Raw genomic sequence first — 26,141 nt, forward strand, 5'->3', positions numbered from 1 at the left:
GTTCGATTCCCGGGTCGAAATTTCGAATTTTATTTTTTATATACAGCTGGATGTAAACAAACAAATTGACGGTCCACATGATGGACAGTGGTAGCTGTTAATTGCAGATCTGAACAGGTCCTTGGACTTCACAGAATACAATATTGTTTGGATCTATATACAATAGAATGTAATGGTACCTAATTATTCCAGCTTTAACAAACTTATACAAGTATGTATAACAAAGAAAAATGACAAGATACAAAACTTGAATTGATGTTCAAAGGAATTTGTTCTAGTCAGTCTTGAGAACCAGAAAGGAAAAAATTGTCTAACGGACATGTTAAATATGTTCCGTATGGCCTATTTTTATTAAAAATTCAAAAGATTTGTCACTAAAAATTGTTTGCTTGGGTACCTCTGTCCCATTCGTGTTTCAACCATAAAGCAGTTGTTTGCATGACTGTGTTTCGGTCTGAAGAGTGCAATATAGCAGTGAATTTACAGGGTGCAGAGCCGTAACACCTGAGTCCTCAGGAATGGTAACGCATGGGGGGCATCATGGGCGAAACAGTATACTCTGTTATGTCTATAGTACTGCTAATGTCTATAGGCGACGGTTACCACTTTCTATCAGGTGGGCTTTCAGCTTGTTTGCCATTCTATGTAGCACAAAAAATTATTGACTAAAAATTACAAGTGTAAAAACTATATGCATATTTTTATTATGTACGTAAATAAATAGGTACCTTAGTACGTAGATAAATAGTGAAACTATTCGCTTTTCTCTTTAATAAATAGTAATTACTGTCCCTAGGCCGGGAACTGTCTTACGGAGAGATATGAGTTACACGCCATTATGCGGCCAGTATTATATTATGAAGACCTAAGTACGGGCACGGCTTGCAGTGACGCTTTTACGAGCGGCGGTACATCTTTGAAGTACCTATATAGTGTATGCTGTGAGTTTAGTGACTCACTTAGCGATTTCCATGGGCGTATTAAAAAGAGCCGGGTACGCTGTGCCCACCCCAAAGCAGAGATCCCGATCTCACGATGCGAGCGGTGTTTCCAGCTGTGAATATTTGTAAAACCTTATCTGACAATACATATGCCAGGGGGAGAGAATTGTTAGTGATGCGGACTATCAGTCCCATTGCTAGCAATATATCAGATCGACCTCCACGACCTCCAGGAGGGACCCCCTGGAAATCGCACTGATCGTGTGAATATAGGTGTATTTATCACGATGGGCTAACTGACCTGCTTTTTCATTCTCACCTATTAACCCTCACTAGTGCCCCGCTAGCGTATAACGTTAGGGCAGGTGAGGTTCCATTATCATCCATTAAAAAAATACATTTACCTCTTTTTTAAAAGCACAAGCCTTGGAAAGTAATTTTAAATCAGCCAATAGCGATTTCCATTTGCAATTTACTCAGCGAGCTATCAAAAGAGTGTGTTTTTTATGCAACTTAGAATGGCAAACAAGCTGACGGCCCACCTGATGGAAAGTGGTAACATTCGCCTATAGACATGAGCAGTACCTGGGCATAACAGAGTATACTGTTTCCCCCATGATACCCCCCATGCGTTACTGAGGACTCAAGTGTTACTCCTCTGTACCCTATAAATTCACTGCCATATCGCACCCTTCAAATCGAAACACAGCCATGTAAACACAACTGTTTCACGGTGGAAACACGAATAGGACAGAAGTGTCTAAGCAAACGAATTTTGTACAAAGTATTCCGCTCTAAGATTTAAATAGTGTGCTTTTTTTTTATGAATGATAATGAAATGGTAACCCCGCTTGCGTTAACGGTATACGCTGGCGGGGCACCAGTAAGGGATGATAGGTGAGGATGAAAATACAGGCCAATTAGCCCATCGTGATAAATACACTTAGAATTCAGCACGATGGTTTCCAGGGGGGACCACGGGGAGGTCGACCTGTAAGGGTATATTGTTAGCAATGGGACTGATAATCCGCATTACTAACAATCCCTTTCCCCCCTAATAGTGTACGTTTAAGGACTGTTATAGTAATATTAAAACAAAATGAATTGTCCTCAAATAAACCGCTCCGCCCGTGAGCACGTGCTCGCCGCAGCCTAGGCTGCACGCGGCGGTGGACTATCACAGAGATGAGATATAGCTATTCTGAACACGCACACGCGATTTAGCTCACGCTCGCCTATTCAAGTATTCACAACCGACATTTTGCACTGACCTCTCTATTCCACGAACTTACGTAGGTATCTGCTGCAATTTTAGACACGGTTCCGTATATCATTGCGTTGCATTGCGTTTGCGGTGGCATACGAATATGTACTATGGTAGCTTACATTATATAGATAAAGTGTCTTCATACAAATGCTTCGAGAAAAGCGGGTCAACTTTATCATACAATTTTACGTGATAAATAGTTAGAGTACGGAGTGTTTTGTTTATAACTTCTATATTTAATTTGGTTTATAATTTTTGCAACTTTTTATTACGTCAGAAAACATATTTTATTTATTAAATAATTAAATATAGATATGTCAAGATACATTATATGCATAAGTGTATATTACAGAGCACTCATAAAAAAACAAATCAGCTAATTTGATAATTGATGGCAAACAAGCTGACGGCCCACCTGATGGAAAGTGGTAACCGTCGCCTATAGACATGAGCAGTACCATGGACATAACAGTGTATACTGTTTCGCCCATGATACCCCCCATGCGTTGCCATTCCTGAGGACTGAGATGTTATTCTTCTGTACCCTGTAAATTCACGCCATATCCCACCCTTCAAACCAAAACACAGCCACGCAAACACAACTGCTTCACGGTTGAAACACGAATGGAACAGAGGTTCCCAAGCAATCGACTTTTGTACAAAGTCTCCCTCTGGTAATTGTAGTAAATTGAAATAGTATAGACACTACTGGGTCACTACCCTCTCCAACTCTAAAAGCACATCGTACATCATTATTAACCCATACAGAACCCGACTAATAAATCGTCATCGCCGGCAATGCCGCCTTAATGACAATTGCGCGAATGTTTAACAGCTTCTGAGATGTGCGCCGAATAGATAACTAAAACATATATACCTACGTACTTAGAATTATGTACTATAACTCATACCTGTGCAAGTACTAAGAGTTACCAACATAGAAAGCATCCGATACACTGTTGCCATTGAATTTGAAATTTATTTTCGTGCTATTATGCGACATGTTTATTAAAGGTGATAGTCGTAAATATATTAAAATAAAAAAAAACTGTATTTTGCTACTAAAAAAAAAGAAGGAATTTAATCATAAACACAATGAACGACGTTTTATAGACACAACATTAAAAGTATTTGAATTTAGAATATGATTGAAAGCAGACAGGATTATATTTAAAAATGGAATACTTTTTCTCTTAAAAAAAGAACATGTGCGCAAAATGATTACGACAAGGCGGCGTTATTGTTAAGAGTAACTTTCTCAAAACAATGGAGTGTGATGGGTTTAAATAAAATCATTGTGCAGCAATAAAAACAATTTATTCATGGTAAATACATTTCAATAAAATGTGTAAATAATATAAACAATTATAGATACATCGATTACTGATCATTTTCAAAATATAATAATTGTAATCTTTTGTCATATAATAATTTTATAAATTAACATAAAATTTAAAACTAACTGTTCCCGTGTCTGACATTTGACTGTAACCAATCATTTTGGATTATCTTCTAGCCAACTACTGTGCGGTGTTCTCTCAGTTCATATTCCAAAACCTCTTTTTTTTTTTTAAAGAAATCATACTTGTCAAAATTTTAATTTAAAAACAGTAAGTGAATAAAAAGTTGTGAGATTTCTTTTATTTACATTTACCTGATGATTTTCCACAAAAAAAATCAACATCAGGGGATTAAAAAGCTCCTCTTACACGAATTATAATAGGAGATGCTGTATAATTGAATATAATAAGTTATCCATACTGTGTTAATAATATGCGTTTGGAAAAAAAGGAATCCATTCGTGACTTAGGTATTATATTTGACTCAAAATTGTCATTTATACAACACTATGATTATTTGGTTGCAAAAGCAAATAGAACTCTAGGGTTTATCTTTAGAACAACTAGACCTTTTAAAAACTCGCATACTATCTTGTCACTCTATACATCACTAGTTAGAAGTTCACTTGAGTACTGTTCTGTTATTTGGTCTCCTTTTTATCAGAACCACATTGACAGAATAGAAGCAATTCAAAAACGCTTTGTTAGATTCTTGAGCACTAAGTTTGGTCTGAGAAGGAAACTTCATTCGTATGAATTAAGACTTAATCACTTTAACATTAATTCTCTTATAAATAGAAGATCTATGTCTGATTTCATTACTCTTTATAAAATAATAAATTATAAATGGGACAGTAGCACATTGTTGAGCCTTGTTTCATTTCGTACAGGTAATAAAAGAATACAAAAATTATTTTATATACCGATTTGTAATAATAATGTATCGTATCACAATCCAATTATCCGCATGTGCAGAAAATATAACAATGTATGCAAGGACCTTGATATCTTCCAACAGTCCTTGCAATGTTACATTAAGGCTGCCAATTTGTTACTTTAAATTTATAGCCGTCATTCTTTTAATGTATATAATATCGAATGTTATGCAGAGCAGTTATTGGAGTGCAAATTTAATGATGTTTTATGTAATATTTATTTTATAAATGTATTAATTTGTAATCTGTTGCCTTGCTATAAATAAATAAATAAATAAATAAATAATATCCCGTCAATTTTTTTATGCAACTTAGAATGTCAAACAAGCTGACGGCCCACCTGATGGAAAGTAGTAACCGTCGCCTATAGACATGAGCAGTACCATGGTCATAACAGAGTATACTGTTTCGCCCATGATACCCCCCATGCGTTGCCATTCCTGAGGACTCGGGTGTTATTCCTCTGTACAAATTAATAGACCTTTTGCATTGAGGGCGTTATAGTGAGGGGTTATACATAAAGCAATTTCTATTGAGAATCGTGTAATCTGGACTTTATACCTCCAGATCTCGGTGTATTTTGTCACAGATAATGTAACACTATCCCAGTATGTCCTGTGATGTAATAACCCTGTGATGTTATGAAATACTATTAAAACCGGTTATCAAATCTTGTTATGTGGTAGCACCACAATAATCACATTCTGCCAAACTACATATTCTACATATATCTTCACTCCCAGTCCCTTACTGGGTAGGCAGTAACGAATGCCAAAGATCTTTATCCTAAATAAAAGTGTCCTTCTTTCATTCCATTTTATTTTCATTCTAACCTTGCATACAGCTCTTATTTCATCATTTCATGGTCTCATGTGGGGACGTCCAAGTATTACGTAAGGCATTTGGGGGGGTAAATCGTTACGATAAAGGAGGGAGGAGGGATTGTTAGTGATGGAGACTGGGAATCCCATTGCTAGCAATATACCCAATCAGGTCGACCTCCTCGCGGTTCCCCCTGGAAACTATTATGGTTAATTCCTGATGAATTCATCATGATGGGCTAACTGGCCTGTTTTCATCCTCATCTATCACCCATCACTGGTGCTCCGCCAGCGTATCCCGTTAGCGCAGGCGGGGTTACCATACCATTTTCACTCATCAAAAAAAAAATCGTTATAAAAGCTTTACAGTAGCGGAAGGGTGATTTTTTTTTTCTTTCCATTTAAATAACTAACTAAGGAATTAAAATCCCCCAAGTTGGCAACATTTCCACAACTGCATTATATGTAATTTTTTATTATGTTTTCGTTGTTAGTATTCGTTAATGTTGTAACTTTTTTAATTATAAATATAAAATTGTATGACATATATAAATGGTCACTCGATGTGTATAGAAAAATGTTACGACACAGGGAGGAGAAATCTTCAAAAATTCCATTACCTAATACTTGGAACGTATAAAATACCCCATGGTTTCTGTATATCCCATGGGTTGCATACATTAACTTATACAAACATTAAGTTACCGGTGAATTCTATACTATAATATAAAACATATTTATTTACATTAGTATTAAATACTTATTATTATATTTACAACTATTCGTACATTTTATTTTATTATTAAATTAATAATATTAATTTATATTTCTAGAAATTACGACTTACATTACAGAGTATCGTGCTTGAGAGTGGACTCTCGCACTGCATCAATTTCTTATTGTTTTGTGTAAAATTGTGGCCCATTATGGAGCCAACTAAAACACAGACTTCAATTGTGATAAAATTAGTTATTTTGGTCTAAAAATTAAACCACTGAATCGAATTTAATAAAATTTCTATAGAACTAATCTGTAAGTAAATCGTTTAAGGTAAAAGAAGGAAGATTGAACGGTTAAAACACTAAGCGAGACACCAAGCAGCGATCTCATAATTTGTCTGAATATGCCTCGTTTAGAGGTGAAACACTTGTAGCAAAACGTGCGTGGACGAAATGGCAGTCGGAGATTTGTGGCTGACATGGAAAGGTGTGGAACTTCTAGTAGTAAGTGGTGATCATTCTTCGAGTGTTTGCAGTCAAACAAAATATTTAAAATTAATTCTAATCAATAATAACCAGTGATATGGACTTCCGCAAGATAACACCTAGTTGAGTAAAATATACACAGCCATGCATTAAATACAATAATGTGTCATACACATATTTTATGAAAATAAAATTAATGTCAAGAGAGCTCATAACTTTTGCTCAACTAAGTGTGGCAACGTTGCAGTCGACTGTCAATTTTGAAAAACAAAGAATTTTCAACTTTTCTAATTGATTACTTAAAAACTGTTTTGCTAGAGAACTTAAGAATATTAATATAGAATATACTAGCGGCCCGTCCCGGCTTCGCACGGGTGGACATTTTTACATTTTAAAAAGTGGCCATTAAGGCTGCACACGCGACGGAAGCTTAAAAATGGAGTAACTTCTCCCGTTTTCCCAACATTTCCCTTCACCGTTCTGTTCCTATTGATCGTAGCGTAATGAAAAGTATACTATAACCTGCCCGGGAGTATGAAGAATAATTGTATCAAGTTTTGATAAAATCCGTCGAGTATTTTTTGTTTCTATAACGAACATACAGACAGACAGACAGACAGACAAAAATTTTACCTGTGTATTTCGCGGGTCACTTTTGGCCACAACAGAATATCAGTGTTTTGCTCTTTTAAGGGCAAAGCAATAAACTGAGCTGTGGCCATTTTGTGTTACTATGGCACACGCATGAAGGAAGGGAAAGAAAGAAGATTGTTAGTTTATATATTTTGTTTTTTTTTTTTTATTTGTGCTTTTTTATTTTCATTCTTTTATCTCTTTTGCTGTGTATTATGTGTATTATTATTTTTTATTGTAATTTGTGTGCTATAAGTAATGTAAATAAATTATCTATCTATCTATCTAGAAGCTATATCGACTTTTACGTGAAAAATATTCAAACGCGATTATTCTCAGAATCTGTTTTTGTAGCTAATGAATTTTCGCTGCACAACGACGATATAACACCTTAATCTATGCATATAACAACGAAAATTCAAAAATACGACATATCACCTTCATCCACTCGTGTCTTCCGTTATGTTGCTATGATTAATTTTTCACAGAATAATAAATTTCTTGGGGCACAATCCAGTACATGAACAGGGAACAACACTGAGATAACACAGTCCTATGAGGGTACAAGTCCTTGGGTCCGCTTCCACTGCGCCCCCTGCCGTCGATTGTGGTTGGCGCGCGACGACTTGTGCTTCTCTTTTTTGTCTCGGTTGTGTAACACCTCCTTCTCTTGACCTTGGCCCTTGGGTTTACCCACCACGTCCACGTTTCTAGAAAAAATAAAGCCATGAGGTCCCTGTTGAGCTTTCATGATATAATCATGAGACAGCATGGGGTTTTTTACAATGGTGTATTGAAGATTTTTCAGAGTTGACAACTCACTTGCCATCAATGGTAACATACCTTATTAGATAGAGAAAAACATTATTAATACCTTATAGGCTCATTTCTAGGAAAATACTTCATCAGATCAACATCCATGCCGTCTCCTGGGGAACCTTTGTTGTTACCGTCAACACCATATTAGCTACTAACTGTTCAATGCTGAACATAAGCCTCCCCCTTGGGGGGTTTCGCCAGTCTTTGCCACACTTGACAGGCGGGTTGGCAACTGCAGTTAATCTTTGGTGATATTTTAGGAGGGATGACCATCCCATGACCATTATATTATTTTTTTTTATATACAACTTAGAATGGCAAACAAGCTGACAGCCCACCTGATGGAAAGCGGTAACCGTCGCCTATAAACATGTAGCCACTTTATTACTATATATATTTACTATAGCCTCTTTCCATCAGGTGGGCCGTCGTTGTATAAAAAAAAAAAAGATAAAAAATAGATAACTATCTTTTACCTTGGAGGTGGTGGCCTGTATCCCTTCCCTCTCCTAGCTTGGAAGTTAGCTTCTCTCCTCGCGCGAACCTCCTCTGGGTTCGAGCAAAAGTCCAATCTGTTTCTTTCACTACTGCTTGGTTTTTCTTCTTCCACCTCTGACTCTTCCTCAGATTCCTCCTGTAAGAATATGAATTCTGATGTCAGTATATTTTGCATTATTTATTATTTTGAAAAAGGTGAATCATTTGGATCAATTGATAATCAAAACCGTATACAAAAAAAAAGCCTTGGATTTTAAAAGGTTCCTCATTCCTCAGGTGGACCTTCACGCGGTTCGCCTTGGATACCATTATAGTTAATTCTTGTTGAATTCATCACGAATCAGGATGGACTAACTGATCTAGTTTATCCTACCTATCATCCTTCACTGGTTCATTAAATCGTTCATTGGTTGTTTCATCAAAAAAAAAAAACAAACTCATCACTTATCACCGATATCCACATCATGCAAACGACTTGTTTCACTCTATTCCTTTTATGGGTGATAATTAAACTTTAACCCCGGCCACGCTATCGGTATATGCTGGCGGGGCACCAGTGAGAGATTACAGGTGAAGATGAAAGCAGGTCAGTTAGCCTACCGTGACGAATTCCATAAAAATAACCATGATGATTTCCAAAGGGAACCGCGTGGAGGTCAACCTGATTGGGTGTATTGCCAGTAATGGAGCTGGTAAATTCCTATTACTAACAATCCCCTTTTCCCCTCCTCAACAACATAAAGACATGTAAGTGTGCCATCATAAGATATTTTCTAATGCATGTGTTAGACATTTATTTTATGCTTCATTTCTATTTATTACTAAGAGGCTTACAACCTTTATATTGCTAAAGCATATATATCATATACCATGTAAAGTAGGATTACATAGTTAAATTACTATGAAAACATATTACGCTATATTATATATATTATAAATAAAGTATATATAATAATATATCTCAAATAAAAAGCATTTTTTTTTATTTGAGAATATATATATATGCTTCACCTGCGGCCGCCGGCGCGCGGCCTGCAGCACGCGCGGCGCCACGAACGGCCGCCGCTCGTCGTCGGGCTCGGCTCCCGGCGGCGCCTCCACGCCGTCCGCGCCGTCCGCGTCGTACGTGTCGTCGTACTCGTCCGAGTACATCGCCGTCTCCTCGCACACCAGGCTGCCGACGACCAAGTATAATGAAATTAACTCTTTATGGCACACAATTTTGAATTTACTGGGTACAGAGGAATAACACCTGAGTCCTCAGGAATGGCAACGCATGGGGGTATCATGGGCGAAACAGTATACTCTGTTACGTCCATGGTACTGCTCACGTCTATAGGCGACGGTTACCACTTTCCATCAGGTGGGCCGTCAGCTTGTTTGCTGTTCTAAGTTGCATGAAAAAAACATTGTAATATGATTGAATTTTCGTGGAACCGAAAAAACCCCCGCATATGAAATGTGAACCCCGATTTTTTGGTCACGCCAACGTAGACTTCTGTCGAGTCTCTCGTGGATCTTTGTAGATCTACCTGAACCACTTTGAGAACTAAGGGTTACCATTCCTGAGGACTCAGGTGTTATTTTTGTACCTTGTAAATTCACTGTCACATCCCACACTTCAAACCAAAACACAGCCATGCAAACACAACTGCTTACAACAATTGCACAACGATTGAAACACGAATGGGACAGTGGTGCTCAAGCAAATGACTTGCACAATCTCCCTCTGGTAATTCCTAGTATTGTGAGTAGATGCCAAAAAGTAAAGTTGGATGGAATCACTTTTTTGATTGGCCAGTTTTTCTTTTTCGACATCCACTCACAGTACAATCAATTAAATAATTAACCAATCAATTCCAACTTTTTTTTTCGAAAACTAATAATTCGTGGTTGGAACTCAGCCGCAATGCAAATTTCCATAGTTAGATCTAATCTTCACATTTTTTGTCGAGTTTTGGGAATATGGTAGAAATATAGCTGCAGAGGGTCTACCGGAGCTAGCAAAATTTTGAAAATGATCTGTGAGAAAAAGGCTGGAAAGCTCTGATGTAAACAAACAGCACACAAGACAGTTCTCAAGTTCTCTTCTATTCTCTCTAGAACATGAATGTTTTCATAAAAACAACAAGGGAGTATATTTTAATGCAGAGCTGGACAAAATATTTTTGTGGATAGAGAACGTAATAGGCTTTCTGTATCCCGATCACGTGGAAGAAGTCATAGGCAAAAACTAGTATGAATATATATTTGCTACTCACTTGTGAACATTATAATAGAAGGTAAGATAGAAGGAAGGAGGGGAAGAGGGAGACCGAGGCATAGTTACATCAGGCAGATCAAGGAAGGAGTTAGTGTCGTGTCGTATCAAGAGGTGAAGAGACTCGCTGAAAATCGTAGTGAGTGGCAAGAGCCCCACTGACAAGAGCGTAGCTTTTAAATAGGATAGATAGAAAGATAGACTCACTTGTATTTGCTATATATATCAATCCTCTGCTTCACGTCCATTTTATCGTCCAACATCTCTTTAAGGTCCTTGTACTTGGACTTCTTCTTGCCTACGTGTATCCTGGACAGGTCGACGTCGTCGCGGGTCATAATGTCGAACTCGTCGCCGTCGAACACGTTCAGACGCTGTATGCCCGTCTCCAGGAAGTGGTTGTCGAGTGGATCCTCCGGCACTATTGGTAGAGATTGGTCTAATTCTAGGAAGAGAATATGGGATTAAAAATAAGTAGATTTTTTATAGAATTTAGAACAGCAATTAAGCTGACCTTAACCGTCGTCCTTAGACATAAATGGCATCAAAAACACCACAGATGGCACTGTGGTACCCATGGCGTACCCCTGATATAACTAATCTCTATACTAAATACATACATTTATGTACATTAATATCGTCATCATATCAGCCGTTAAGTGTCTACTGCTAGATATAAGCCTCCCCCATAGGGGGGGGGGGGGTAGAGTTAATGGATGGTAATGGAATGGTAACCCCATCCGCGTTATCGGTATACACCAGCGGGGCACCAGTGAAGGATGATAGGTGAAGATGAAGTAGGTCAGTTAGCCCATCGTGACGAATTCAACAAGAATTGCTCACGATGGTTTCCAGGGGTAACCACGTGGAGGTCGACCTGATAGGATATATTGTTAGTAATGGGGCTGTTAGAGCCCATTATTAACAATCCCTTCCCCCGGGTAGGGGCTTGCCAGTAGTTACCATTCTTGGCAGGTGGATTGTCAAACGCAATTAGGCTGGTGATATTTTAAGAGGAACGCTGCTGCCCATGCCTCGAGCAATAAGTTCCCTTTGTCGTCTCTTTCGACACTCACGGGAAAGAAAGGGATGGCCAAATCTATGCCAGGACCACACAGTAAATTTATTATATCATTTATGTACATGTATAGTGAAAAACTAATATACAAAAATAAATGAACGTCGCGAAAAATTCCCTTATACGCATACATTTATATACATAAATTTTTAATAGTATTTATATGAAAACTGTTCTATAAATGATGTTTTAATTCGCTATTAAAGCATTTTTTAATAATCGATCAGAAATATTGAAATTCTTTTTTCAAAATTTTTAATATTTTTTAAAACTGACAAACAATTTTAATGTTGCCACACTTCCCTATACAATAATAATATATAATTAATTACTTACTTTTCAAATGCTCTGCCAAATTATCTTCCAGTATACTATTTATAACTCTCTCAGAATTAAAACCGTAGTGTTCCAAACATTTCAATATGAAGCCATCGCCTAAATGTGGTAAAATATCTTTCACTTCACTTATCAAAGAGTCCTGTCTAATATTGTCCGGTATTTCGTTGTCTGTGGAAGGGCCGGCCTCTTGATTCTCTATGGTTTCAATACGGCCGTTTGATAGGGCCTCGTTGTGCTTAACAGTTTCAGGTATAGGCTCGTCGAGGTTAGAATAAATTGCTTGTAATATAAAATCAGTCTTCACGGAATCACTGTGATTTTGTTCAGGAAATCAAAGAAATATGGAATTTTAGACTCAATCTAAATATGTTATTTTTTTTTATACAACTTAGTGTGACAAACAGTTTATTGGGAACGACAGTTAAGTAGTGTTTTTTTTTTATACAACTTAGAATAGCAAACAAGCTGACGGCCCACTTGATGGAAAGTGGTAACCGTCGCCTATAGACATGAGCAGTACCAGACCTAACAGAGTATACTGTTTCACCCATGATACCCCCCATGTGTTGCCATTCCTGAGGAATCAGGTGTTATTCCTCTGTACCCAGTACGTTCACGCCATATCCCACCCTTAAAAACGAAACACAGCCATGCAAACACAACTGCTTCAGGGTTGAAACACGAATGGGACAGAGGTGTTATAGTGAGGTGGGAGTGATACATCACTAACAGTATCAAAAAGTATAACTACATGTAATAAATAAATTAATAAAAATAATTTTCATTCAAGTAAACTCGATAATAAGCATTTGTTTTTTTTTTTTTAATCTACCAGTTCGGAATGCAATTTTAGTTGAGAAGAACTGACAGATTCACAGCTGTTGTTTTTTTTTTTTCAAATAAGAGCTATAACAAAAAAAATTACTGGATAAAATGACTATCACAAACATTGTATTGTTAAAAGAAGAATATATAATTTGATATAGAATATGTATAATAAAAATAAATAAAAGAGGTGCCTCATGACATGAATGAAATAAGTACTTATTTAACAGCACATTTCAATAAGGTAACACTCAATTTAGTGTAAGAATTTTCTTAACAAAGTTGTGACCCTTATACAATTATTCCTCAATAAAATCTAAATGGATTTTAAAACTTCTTTCACTTATAGAAACCTGAATTATCAGAGAGTAACATAGGCAATATATTATTTTCAAAAACATTAAGAGATCCTCACGAAAATAAAAAAATAACCTAAGGTATCAAAAATTTGCCTATTAAAGCTAATTTTATTGTTAAAAGATTTGTAATCAGATCCAGAACTCGACTAGTTTCAGGATCAATTCGTGCTCCTTAGTCATGAGCGACTGTGACGCGATCACGAGCTTGACTGCGTGCTTCATCCAGCTGAAATTTAGCTATACACCGTGAGCACTGTATGTACACGACGGTTTACCAACACAACTAGTGGCAATAACACTGCAGACGAGGTGGATGACTATGGAGACCAGCCGTTCACATTCGAAGAGTTCCAAACGCCCTCATTCTTATCTGTGACGATGCCGCAAGCGACTACAGCTCGCGCTAAGCGAGTTGAGGCACAAAGGCTCGTGCTCGCGTCACAGTCACTCATGACTAAGGATCACGAATTGATTACGAAACTAGTCAAGCTTTTTCGATCTAATTACACTACACGTAAGTTAAACCGGTATTATTATATAAAAATATTAAAGCTAATATAAAATATAACACGAATTTATCTTTCTACTTTCTATTATCTAACCGGGCGAAGTCAGGGCGGACGGCAACTAACATACATTTATATTTTGGTATTGTAAGGATACATATCAGGGTACACCTGCCGCAGCATCTCCAAGTCCTCGTGCACCGGGTAGCAGGCGTGGTAGTCGCGGATGAGCAGCTTCTCCGACAGCCCGTCCATCATCACCGCCAGAAAATCCTCCACGTGTGTCGATACGTTGCTTCTGTCAACAAAGTTGATCTTGTGCATTAAATCCTGTTCAAGAACTGCTCTCTTATCAAATGAGCTCTTGCCGCTCGCTAAAATTTTCAACGAGTCTCTTTATCTCTTGATACGACACGACACCAAATTTTTCCTTGATCTGCCTGATGTAACTTCACCTAGTAAGGGGCCTCCCCTTCTCCTCTTTCTTTCTATCTTACCTTCTATTATGTTAGATAAATACTCTTCATTATTTCCTCCAAAAGATTACAATAGTAAACTTATTATAAAAATAAATAATTACAAGAAATAACCACAATGAGAAAACAATGGGCGACTTTATCTATAAAAGCAATCTCTTCCAGATAACCTTTGGATGGAGAGGAATAATTATAAACAGTTTGGTAAGTTCATAAGTTCGTCGTGTCGTATCAAGTGTCCCGACATTTTGTAATTTCTGATCTCAATGGTTTCTATAATTTGTCGCTTTTCCTGAACCCTAAGTGGGACTACTTCATACGCAACTTAAGAACAATACTTATTGTATTGTTCTTAAGTTGCGTTAAAGGTTGAAACTCACTCGTCACTAAATATAGCGCTCTTGTAGATGGCCAACATTTCCCGGAAACAGTCGACGAGCTCGGCACGGGCTGCGTCTACGTACGAGGACACCTCCTGCGTTTCCCCGCCGACCTCCTGCAACCGCTCGTACAACAGCGGCACTCCATACTCGTACAATTGGACTATACTACAAGCAAATAGTCATAGTTATATATATTAATTTGTGTGTGAATATACATAGATACGTCTCTATATACCCAAAACAATTTTCAATACTTCTCACAGCATAATTCAGGGCCGTAGTTAGACCCAATATTAAGGTAGGGCAAAAAAACTTTTTGGTGGGGCGGAAGCCACAATTTTCATGGGACCCCTCACTAGCTACGGCCATGACGTAATATTCCTGTTTTTCCAAAAATTTACTGGCAAAAATGGAATAGAATTAAGTCCTTTTATACATGTTTTTTTGTAATGTGTTCAATAAAGAATAAATCTATACGATGAAAGATTTAATTCAACTCAACTGATTTAAAAAAAAAATTCACTTATACGAGCTGCAAATAATATAGGCTATATATTAATTATTTTTTAAAATCCAATCTAACTATTCGAAGCCAGGCCATAAACAAAAATAATAAAAAAAAATCCTTAATACACCAGGACTAAGTACCAGGCGCTAATAAATTAAAAAGAGTAATCGTAATCGCATAATAACCTCACCTAATTACAAAATTCGTTTTCCTAAATATTTTAACACACTTTGGGTAGACCTCCAGGAATATCCTCAGCGTCATCGCAGTGTCCAACAAATGCATTACCAGATCCTTTATCATATCTAATGTGAGCTTATCCTGGCTCCTTGAGTTTGTTGGCCGCCTTATCTCGCTGAACCCTTTGAATGTTTCAGGCAAGTTGGGAGGGTCATCGCTGTCATAGTCTTTGTTGACTTGTAGGATTATGTATTTGAAGGTCTGTAAAAAAATAATTATGCATATTAATGATGCATGCTCTGTTTTGAGATTCGATGACACTGTACATTCAAAGAACTAGTCAGATATGTTTGAAGAAACTCTAAAAAAAATTAATTTATCCTTAAAATCTTTTTAAGCTACTTCCAAACGAAATGTACAATTTTTCACACAAACCATGCAAACACGTAACGGATTAAATATTAAAAATTTAATTTTTATTCGAGTATTGATGAACCAAATTAATTTAATAATCCAGATGTTAAGACAAATATTCGATCTTACATATACCGTAGGATTGATTAAAACTTTGTCAATAATTTAGAGACACGCGACTTGTAGTAAGCACTGAACATACATGCCACAACGGCGAGTACAAGATATGAATGATGTATGCTAAATGGATGGATTAATACTGCAATGTGAAAACCATGGTTACAAAAAAGAAATTTAGCAACAAAAATAGTGAAACAAAAATAATTCCAAGTTTCTGCCATTAATTATACTTCCATAGGTGTGTTTGTTTGGAAGAAATGATAAGGCAGTAAAATTACAAAGTATGGAGGTATACCATATTAGTTGTCAAAAATTACAATGCACCAGGAATACCATGGACATCACTGTGTATTCTGCAATGTCCGTAGCACTATTGATATTTATCGGTGACTGTTGCCACTTTTCTACAGGTGGATAATATATTTTTTTTATACAACTTAGAATGGCAAACAAGCTGACGACCCACCTGATGGAAAGTGGTAACCGTCGCCTATAGACATGAGTAGTACTATGGACATAACAGAGTATACTGTTTCGCCCATGATACCACCCATGCGTTGCCATTCCTGAGGACTCAGGTGTTATTCCTCTGTACCCAGTAAATTCACGTCATATCCTACCCATTAAACCAAATAGCAAAATCTATATACTTTAGTTACAATATATATATACTAGTCCAATAATGCATATGTCAAAAGTCTGTTATCCAAAAAATAATATTGGATAACAGGCTTTTAACATATTGGAAAATAGACATCGGACTGTAATAAGTGACAACTTTTATTCCACTATCAAAGTCCAGAGATACCCAATATATAGTTATCAGATCGGTATCCATATTTTTTTTTTAATGGATGATAATGGAATGGTAACCCCATCCGCGTTATCGGTATACACCAGCGGGGCACCAGTGAAGGATGATAGGTGAAGATAAAGTAGGTCAGTTAGCCCATCGTGACGAATTCAACAAGAATTGCTCACGATGGTTTCCAGGAGGAACAACGTGGAGGTCGACCTAATAAGACATATTGCTAGCAATGGGGCTGTCAAACTCCATTACTAACAATTCCTTTCCACCCAATACAGTATTCATATTACTTATGCCTACACTTTTTGTGAGGTAACCATTTGTTTGCTACTTTAAGTATTATTAAAAAAAAAAGTCGTGCAGTACCTGTAATGTCCACAGTTACCTACCTACTTACCTAGTAAAAAAAAAAGAGAAAAAAAAAGTTACCTCATTCACAAACGCGACCGCAGCAGTGGCATCACCTTCATACCTGGGCTGCACTGCGAACACACTCTCGAGCACACGCGACACGTGCCGACTGTTGTCCACGCCGTACGTCAGACAGATGTCCCATATAATTGGTATTGTAAATATAAAATTGTTGTACAATATGTCCGCCATGTATTCCTTGGTCATCCATTGTGTCTGAAACATTATTTAGTTATTACTAGCAAAATAAATATTTCTTGTTTGTAACTGATACATATCCGAATGTATGTATGCATTTAGTAGTAAAAATATTAAAATTTAACATTAAAGAAAATTTTATTATTATTATCTTATATATTTTTTTTATTATCTTATAATAATAATTAAAAAAATATTATTATCATAAAATAATATATTACTATTATTAAATATAATTTTAAATAAAAAACCTGCCAATGCTAATACAAACGGCCCACCTTATGGTAAGTGGTAATTATAGCATATAATACCAGGCGAATTGTCAACTTTAAAATGCAATTTGTAGCATAGTATTGACAGCATAAAAAATAAATGACAGCAGCCTACTGTGACATAGAAGTGGCTAACCATAAAGGAAGAGATTGTTCGTAATATGGACTACCAGTCTCATTGCTAGCAATATGGCTACATTATCCACCTCCATGTGGTCACCGCTGGAAACCATTGTGCTGAATTCCATGTATATGCATCACGATAGGCTAACTGATCTGAACATTATACACATATCATATTCAACGTCATACAGCTATTGCAATATAAAAAAAACATACTTTTTTTTTCATTACCTTGCTCTCTTTGTTTGTAACAAGTCTGCTAAATACAATAAGCACTAGTCTCCTTACATCTTCATATAACTTTTGCACTTCCCTATTATCATGCATTGGTATGTATGGAGGGTTAGCCTCCTGTAAAAATGACACTAAGCTATCCATACATTGGGGATGATACAGGACTGTACTCCAAAACCTGAAAAAAAAAATCAATGAAAACCTGATAGACCATTTACAGGGTTCATTATTTAAAATTTTACTGAACAATTATTTACTGGTATATTACAAATTATTATTGAATAAATACAAAATATTATCATAGAGAATAGCACACATATCAATAAATAAATTAATATTGATTTAATAATTGCTTATGTGCAATTTTATATGCCAAATAAAAAAAAATATTATATGAGGCTACAAGCTTTAGTACAACTTACCTATGATGTTCTAAACTAAGCAACCATTTCAAATTATCTAAAAACACTTTCATCTTTGTACTCCATGCTGAAATAGCTCCCAACACTATAGCATTGCCTGACGGTGGATTCTCATACAATATCAGCTCCCTTTTCTCCACCCAATATGGATCCTGTGACAGAGTTTCAATAGAAACATATTAACTAAATAATAAGTAATTTTTGTGCAAATATTTCATTTTTTATTAACAGAATAGGTAATTACTCTATCTGAATATATATAATAGAATAATTAACTAGCTACAATTGAAAAGAGCATTAGCAGCAAGTTTGCTGGGTGATCAAGAATGTTAGTAGACATTACCACAATTAATATCGTAAGTAAATATAATCTATTAATGTTACAAAATTAAAATTATATTTTAATAATTTTTTTATATGTTTAATTGATCGACGTTAAGTCCAAATTTCAAATAATCAATAAAAAATAAAAAAATAAATTTCGATGTTTGAATGTTTGTTATATAATAGCTGAATTAGTTGCACTGACAAGAGGAAACTCTTAAATGAAAAGAAGAAGAGCTAAATGGATTTGAACAAAAGCTGTGTTTCAAAATAAATCTATATTAGTGCAATTCATTTAAATCTTCAACTGCTTCAAATATGACTGAATTGAAAACATCCAAACACTTTTATAGATTTTTAGAATTATTATAACAAAAGTAGAATGTTAATAGGCATTTACAGTTCAGGCAAATAAAAGACATTTTTTGTCTGTCTGATATGATATATTGGAATAATTTAATATTAATAATTAGCCTACTAGCAGTAAAAGAAATTAATATAACAATTAAATAAATAAGATTATTTTATTTTCGCATAACTACAGTCAACATATTGCTCAACATTATGATATAAATAAAGAAATATTACCAGTGCTTTGATTTGTTGTATAATACCCGCATTTGTAACCGCAATACTTAATAGCTCCACTGGCAAGCACTCAGGATTCTGAACAATAGAAATTTATATACATTTTAAAGGTTTCTAATAGAAATAAATATGACATTTTAACAAATTATTCTCACCGTGAACACACAATTACTCGACATACTTTAACGACTTAAAATATATCTTGAGGTTCTATATTAAAATGTATAAACCCTACAACATTTAATAAATGATGTTAAATTTGACTATTAATAAAAAGTTTACTAAATAATTAATTAAATATTAAAATTTAAAGTTGGATAAAATTAAAAACAAAAGTCACAGACACAGAGTAATTAATCACTAAGTTATGAGAGTTGGCACCGGCCTTCTATTAATGGAACCTGGAAAAAAATATTTGCATGTTACCTTTTCGAAGTTACAACACAATGAAATTTATAAAAAAGAAAGTAAATGAATATCCACAATGTTGTACCACTATCTATATATGCTTCCGATATATCGATATTTCTCTCAATTTTTTTATACAACTTAGAATAGCAAACAAGCTGACAGCTCACCTGATGAAAAGTGGTAACCGTCGTGTATAGACATGAGCAGTACCATAGACATAACAGAGTATACTGTTTCGCCCGTGATACCCCCCATGCGTTACCATTCCTGAGGACTCAGGTGTTATTCCTCTGTACCCAGTAAATTCACGCCATGTCCTATCCTTCAAACCGAAACACAACTGCTTCACGGTTAAAACACGAATGGGACAGAGGTATCCAAGCAGTCGACTTTTGTACAAAATCTCCCTTTCTCAATTTATAGTAGGCTAGTGTATAGAAAATGTTATACGACTGTATCAAATTAGGATACAAGTTGCTTGCATACTTTCTGCATAAACTGTATTGAATATATAATTTAATAATGTATATGAACAAAAATTTTACATACATATTTTAATACACTAGCCTACTATGAATTGAGAAAAATAGCAACTGATAGTGTGTCTTTCGTCCTCTTTTTACTAATTGTATTTGTATAAATAGAAAGGAGCCAACCATATAATTCACAGTTTTTACTTTATCATTCCTTCCATGTAATTCCTTGTTCTTAGGTAACGATTGACAGATTTAATTTGACTTGGGAATTACCAAATAAAAATACGTGATCATAGACTAAAAATACTTACTTAGTTACCTTTTCTTTTTTATGACATTTTTCAAAATATTTGGATATAATGAATTGTTGTGTCTTGAAACGAAGAAGTCATATGCTTTATAGATGGTTTACAATTTAAAGAAGCAAGAATTAATTGTCATGCATTGCAACATGTAACTATAAGGAATAAGAACTTCTTTATCTCTTGTATGTAAAAGATACGTACTTACTTAACTCGACTTTTAACTATTACTATTATGCATAATTATTTTTATGTTTTTACTCCAATTTTCTTCATAGATTTATGAATACCTTGTATTATTTCTACAATTATTTATAATTCTTTTTTTTAAGTTTCAGAGGCTGAAGTCAGTGACCATGCTGCCTGTGTACTGTCTATCTGTTGACTCAATGTCAAAATGTCAAGTTGACATTGACATTTATTTATTTACTATTTAACCACCGATCTGTATCTACCTACCGGCTCAATTTTTATTTTGTATTATTATAAAATTTATTTATATTTTTATCTAGATTTCTGCCATCATTTCGTTCTACGTTGATTATGAATAAACTTGGGACAGATACTAAAGTAAAAAAAAGTCTGGTAAGAAATTATGAACAGAAAGTACGTCATTCATCACGAAATCAAGTTATTTACGATGTGGCTTGCTCTTCAAAAGAGTTGGAGAAAACTGAACAATCCTCACAAAAGGAAAATGAACTAAGCCAGCCCTCATTATGTTCTAGTGAAGCATTAGCAAATTACTTATCTGATGTGAAAAATTCATTGCCAGCACCGCTTACTATTGAAGATATCAATGTAGAAAAAGGCGAAATTGCCTCTAAAGTAAGTAATTTTTTCTTAATTGGTTAAAAATCGAATCCTTGTCTTACTGCATTATTTTTAGATATTTGTTTTAAGATCATATTGGTTCTTTTGATAAGTTGCATATGACTGTGCTCTTAGATATGTCTTTACTAAGTTTATCAACTTTGGGTCAAAGTTAAAAACTCCGAGTCTGATCCTGGGGTGGACATTCTGAATTGTGACAGTCCACCCTCCTCCCCTCTGAAGTATATCTCTACTAATAATGAAGTGATTGCTCCACCTGCGCTATTGGGGTGCTAAATACAACCTACAACCTGTTGTTCTCTCAGTTTTGATTGTATGAACTTCACATAATTTTCATCTAAATCAAGCATTATAGAAATAATATGAAATACATACTTCATTCACATCTATTTTCAGCTTACCAAGAAATTAAATTTCCATATCAATGACAGAATATATAAAAATTTAATAGAATTAAATGCAAATGTGAGTGATTTGAAAACAAAGAAGAATAAAAGATCTACAAGTGCTATGAACCAGGTCAAACGGGATTTAGAACCTAACATTGAAGACTTCTATCAGGACGAAGAAGAGATTGACTTACCTCCAAGTATACCAATAATAAAACCAAAATTCAAACCAGTCAAGAAAATTGATGATGGACATTTACATAGACTGATGGCCGCATTTGAAACTTTATGACAATTTATGTTAAACACAATCAATAAAATAATAGAATATATTTGTATTTTTTCTGAAAAATATAGTTAAAAATCAACAATACCCCCTTCCCCAAATCACATTAATTTAATGTTGAATTTAATTTGGTACCATAGAAATAGTTTTTTTTAATGGGTGAAAATGGAATGGTAACCCTGCCCGTGCTATTGGTATATACCGACGAGGCACCAATGGAAGATGATAGGTGAGAATGAATGCAGGTTATTTGGCCCACCATGATGAATTCAACAAGAATTAAACATGATGGTTTCCAGGGGGAACGGCATGGAGGTCAACTTGAGAGGGTATATTGCTAGTAATGGGGTTATTAGACCTCATTACTAACAATCCCTTCCCTCCCCCATAGAAATAGTTGAAAGCACTAATGTGAGGACCCTGAAAGAACTACTATTTTTTATTAGAGGAAGATTGTACAAAAGTCATTTGCTTGGGGACCTCTGTCCCATTCGTGTTTCTGTTGTGAAGAAGTTGTGTTTGCATGGATATTTTGGTTTGAAAGGTGTAATATAGTAATGAAATTACAGGGGACGATGACCTCAGTCTTCAAAAATGGCAACACGTGAGGGGTATCATGGGCGACAAAGTAAACTCCGTTATGTCCATGGTGCTGTTCATGTCTATAGGCGACAGTTATCACGTTCCATCAGGTGGAACGTCACTTTGTTTGCCATTCTAAATTGCATAAAAAAACTGCCAAAGAGTTACGTAACTTTTACACTACTTCATTGTGTTTTTGAACTATGGGATACTAATCGATAACACATAATGAGTACTTACTACCAGGTACTGTTTACAGAAGGGTCATTGCAGTAATCCCTTTAAATAAAAAGCGACTCTTACTAATATAGTGTAAGGTACAATTTAGCTTGCACGCTGCTATCGTCCTACTGGGTATCTCAAAACACTACGTGAGCATATCTTCCTCAATTGTTAGCAGACAGTCTTAAGAGAAGAGGTCGAGTGGCATCAAGAGCACCACCGAGGTTCAAGGGACGCCAGGAGCCACAAGTACACTATCAGGTCGACCTCTGCATGGTTTCTTCTAGAAACATGATAAAATCGCGATGTACCAACTGATGTGACGTCATTCTCATCTATCATCATTTACTAGTACCCCGCCAGTGTATACCGATATCCCAAGCGGGGTTATCATTACATTATTATCTATTAAAAAAAAAACCCACAGACAAGAAGTATCTAAGTATATTAAAATTAAACAACTTTATCGATTAATTATGTTTTAATACGTGTCATTTATTTATTGTTTTAGAACATTTACTATGATAAATAGGAGTTCGCGCTTTAGGCCTATATCAGTGATATGAACTTTGCACTTTGAGTAAATGTTACTCTTCTAAAAATAAGTTATTAGTTTTTTTTTTTTAATAGAAAGAACAGGCGGGAAAGGGATTATTAGTAATGAAGTCTAATAGCCTCATTGCTAATATAACTTGTAAAGTCGACCTGCTCACGGTTCCCCTTAGAAACCACCATGGTTAATTGTCGAATTCATCATGGTGGACTAACTGATCTGCATTTATTGTCATCTATCATCTTCCACGGGTGCCCCGCCGGAGTATAGCGTATATAGAGTAATAGCGTGGTTGTGGTAACCATTTCATTTTCACCCATTAAAAAAAAATAGGAAGAATATAATTTATTTATTTATTCATTAAAAATAATTATAACATTATAACAGCAAAAGCTAAATTAATGTTATATTAATAACATTAGCTGAAAATTATATAAATAATCAATATTAGGATTTATTCTTATATAGAAATTCAGGTATAATTTCTACCCTAGACTGGGATTACATACTTATTTTGCTGTTATATTTACTATTTTTTTATTTTACCTAAATATGAAAATAACATTGTCATGTCGCTCTACAGTTGGTTAACCCCGATGGGCCAACTGACCTGTTTTTATAGTTCATACTCACCTGTCTCACCCTGTCAGGTCGACCTCCTCGCGGTTCCCCATTGGAAACCATTGTGTTCTATTCTTAGTGAATTCAATACGATGGGCTAACTGACCTACCTTTTCATTCTTACCTTTCATGCTCCCTGCTAGCCTATATCGTTAGCGTAGGCGGGTTTACCATTCCATTATCATCCATTTAAAAAACTCACCTGTCTGACCTGCTATCCGTTATTGGTGATATGGTGTCCCGCCAGCATATATCGATAGCGCAGGCAAAAAGCAATAAGTGGCAAAGTACATTTGTCGATAAACATGATTTCCCTTCATACATATGAGTTAAAATAAGATGCCGGGCTTTTTTGCTATCTCTTTCGACCTAAGGCACACGGTGGCGATAAAGTATTTATTTATTCACTACTATAAGATAGGTAGATAGTATTTTTTTTTTATGGGTGAAAATGGTATGGTAACCCCGCCTGCGCTAACGGGATAAGCTGGCGGAGCACCAGTGAAGGGTGATAGATGAGAATGAAAACAGGCCAGTTAGCCCATCATGATGAATTCATCACAATCCTTTTCCCCTCGGTAGGTAGTATTTTGTTTAGGCTTTTTATCGGATCTGGCTCTTTATTAGGTATGGGTGACGAGATGCCTTTTATACACACACAATTATTAGGGGGAGGTCATAATTCAAGAATGAGCGACTAGGGACTGTTAGTAAGATGGCTTGTGGTCGTCTTCCAGCGAACAACCTCCGTTCTCTGCCGATTGTCTGCTTGAAGAACGATCGGTCGCCGATCGTCATGTGTTATCTGTCATGTTATGATCATTAAAATGCTATAAATAGCATAGTAAAAATGTCAGAGTAAACCATCGTGTCTATATGTTAATTGCCTTTTAAATGTTTATTATATACGTGCGAAAGTTGACAAACAGGTCGACTGCAAATTCCTTAGCGATAATCTCGTTCATTAGGAATGACGCGACTCCCAGCGGTACAGCGGTTTTCGTGATGTGACCACTGCGCCACAAATATGGGACAGTCGCGTAGATGCGATTCGAGCGATCTACTGTATGAAGAGTCGTGACTCATTAAGAGAGAAATTCAAAGAGGCAAATATTCTCACCGTTGCTTCTCAATTTATATATTCAAATATTCTATATGTTCATAAAAATCTTGACTTATTTCCAAAAAACAGCAATATTCATAATATTAATACTAGATTTAAAGACAAACTTGCTGTCCCCAAGTATCGTTTAGAAAAAGTTAATAGGTCTTTTATGGGAATAGGTATAAAAATTTACAATAAGATACCAAAGGATATGTTGGAATTACCCTTAAATAAATTCAAAACATCTGTTAAATCATATTTACTGAGCAAAGCCTATTACTCACTAAACGATTACTTGAATGACGAGTGTGCATGGCAATAGTGTTCATGCACTGAATTTTCATTTAATGTTAGACATAGACACCTATATAAATATACATTGTAAATAAACTGGCTTTAAAAAAAAGTAATTCAATTGAGTTTCTTGCCAGTTCTTCTCAATTGGATCTATATACCGAACTGGACGGTAGGGAAAATATAAAATTATAATGTAAAAATTTGACGTTCATAAGCGGCTAAAATGTCCTACATGAATAAATGATTTTTGAATTTTGAATTTTGATGTCCAAATGAATGGATCGAGATATCATCGCAGAGGCATATAATATTGTCCATGATTACTTGATGAAAAATTACCACGAACAACAATATAACATTTTACAGGCTTTTTCCCACGACTTCGCTTGCGTAATAGGGGCATCTTTACAGACTGGGATATAAAATATCACTTCTTAAAGTCCAATCTATTTTTATACCAAAATTCATCAAAACTGGTTCAATGATGTAGGTAACAGATCATAATAATATTAATAACAGAGAGGTTATACCTAACTTTAGTTCTATCTATGATTTTGTAATTTTGTCACAATTTTATTCAATTTTATTCCTATTATTTTTCCATCACGTTTTATAACTAAAAAAAAATGTCAATATAATTAAGTACTTATCAATATATACACTTTATTATTTTAACAAAGGCAACATTATAATTGTCATAAAGTAGATAAGTGAACGGTAGTAAATACAAACGCTCATTATAATAATGGTAATAAACATCTTTAACATTTATTTAT

General features: G+C 35.4%; 2 protein-coding genes across 2 annotated transcripts; one reads left to right on the plus strand and one right to left on the minus strand.

Moving 5' to 3' along the window:
- Window positions 1–4,771: 4,771 nt before the first annotated feature.
- Window positions 4,772–19,659, minus strand: LOC113516001 (activating signal cointegrator 1 complex subunit 2). The gene is made up of 13 exons (XM_026900329.3): window positions 19,443–19,659; window positions 19,288–19,365; window positions 18,376–18,527; window positions 17,951–18,131; window positions 17,145–17,342; window positions 15,384–15,634; window positions 14,683–14,850; window positions 13,984–14,124; window positions 12,134–12,447; window positions 10,927–11,164; window positions 9,471–9,633; window positions 8,438–8,595; window positions 4,772–7,852 (listed from the first exon to the last, which is right to left on the minus strand). The coding sequence occupies exons 1-13, from the start codon at window positions 19,464–19,466 to the stop codon at window positions 7,696–7,698; spliced, it is 2,223 nt and encodes a 740-aa protein (XP_026756130.2). The 5' UTR covers window positions 19,467–19,659; the 3' UTR covers window positions 4,772–7,695.
- Window positions 19,660–20,794: 1,135 nt separating this feature from the next.
- LOC113516150 (uncharacterized) lies at window positions 20,795–22,031 on the plus strand. The gene is made up of 2 exons (XM_031908822.2): window positions 20,795–21,304; window positions 21,707–22,031. Exons 1-2 carry the CDS (start codon window positions 21,020–21,022, stop codon window positions 21,989–21,991), a joined length of 570 nt encoding a protein of 189 aa, XP_031764682.2. The 5' UTR covers window positions 20,795–21,019; the 3' UTR covers window positions 21,992–22,031.
- Window positions 22,032–26,141: the final 4,110 nt, after the last annotated feature.

The sequence above is a fragment of the Galleria mellonella genome, unplaced genomic scaffold, assembly GCF_026898425.1.
Source record: "Galleria mellonella isolate WM207_F2 unplaced genomic scaffold, CSIRO_AGI_GalMel_v1 utg266, whole genome shotgun sequence".
Lineage (NCBI taxonomy): Eukaryota > Metazoa > Arthropoda > Insecta > Lepidoptera > Pyralidae > Galleria > Galleria mellonella.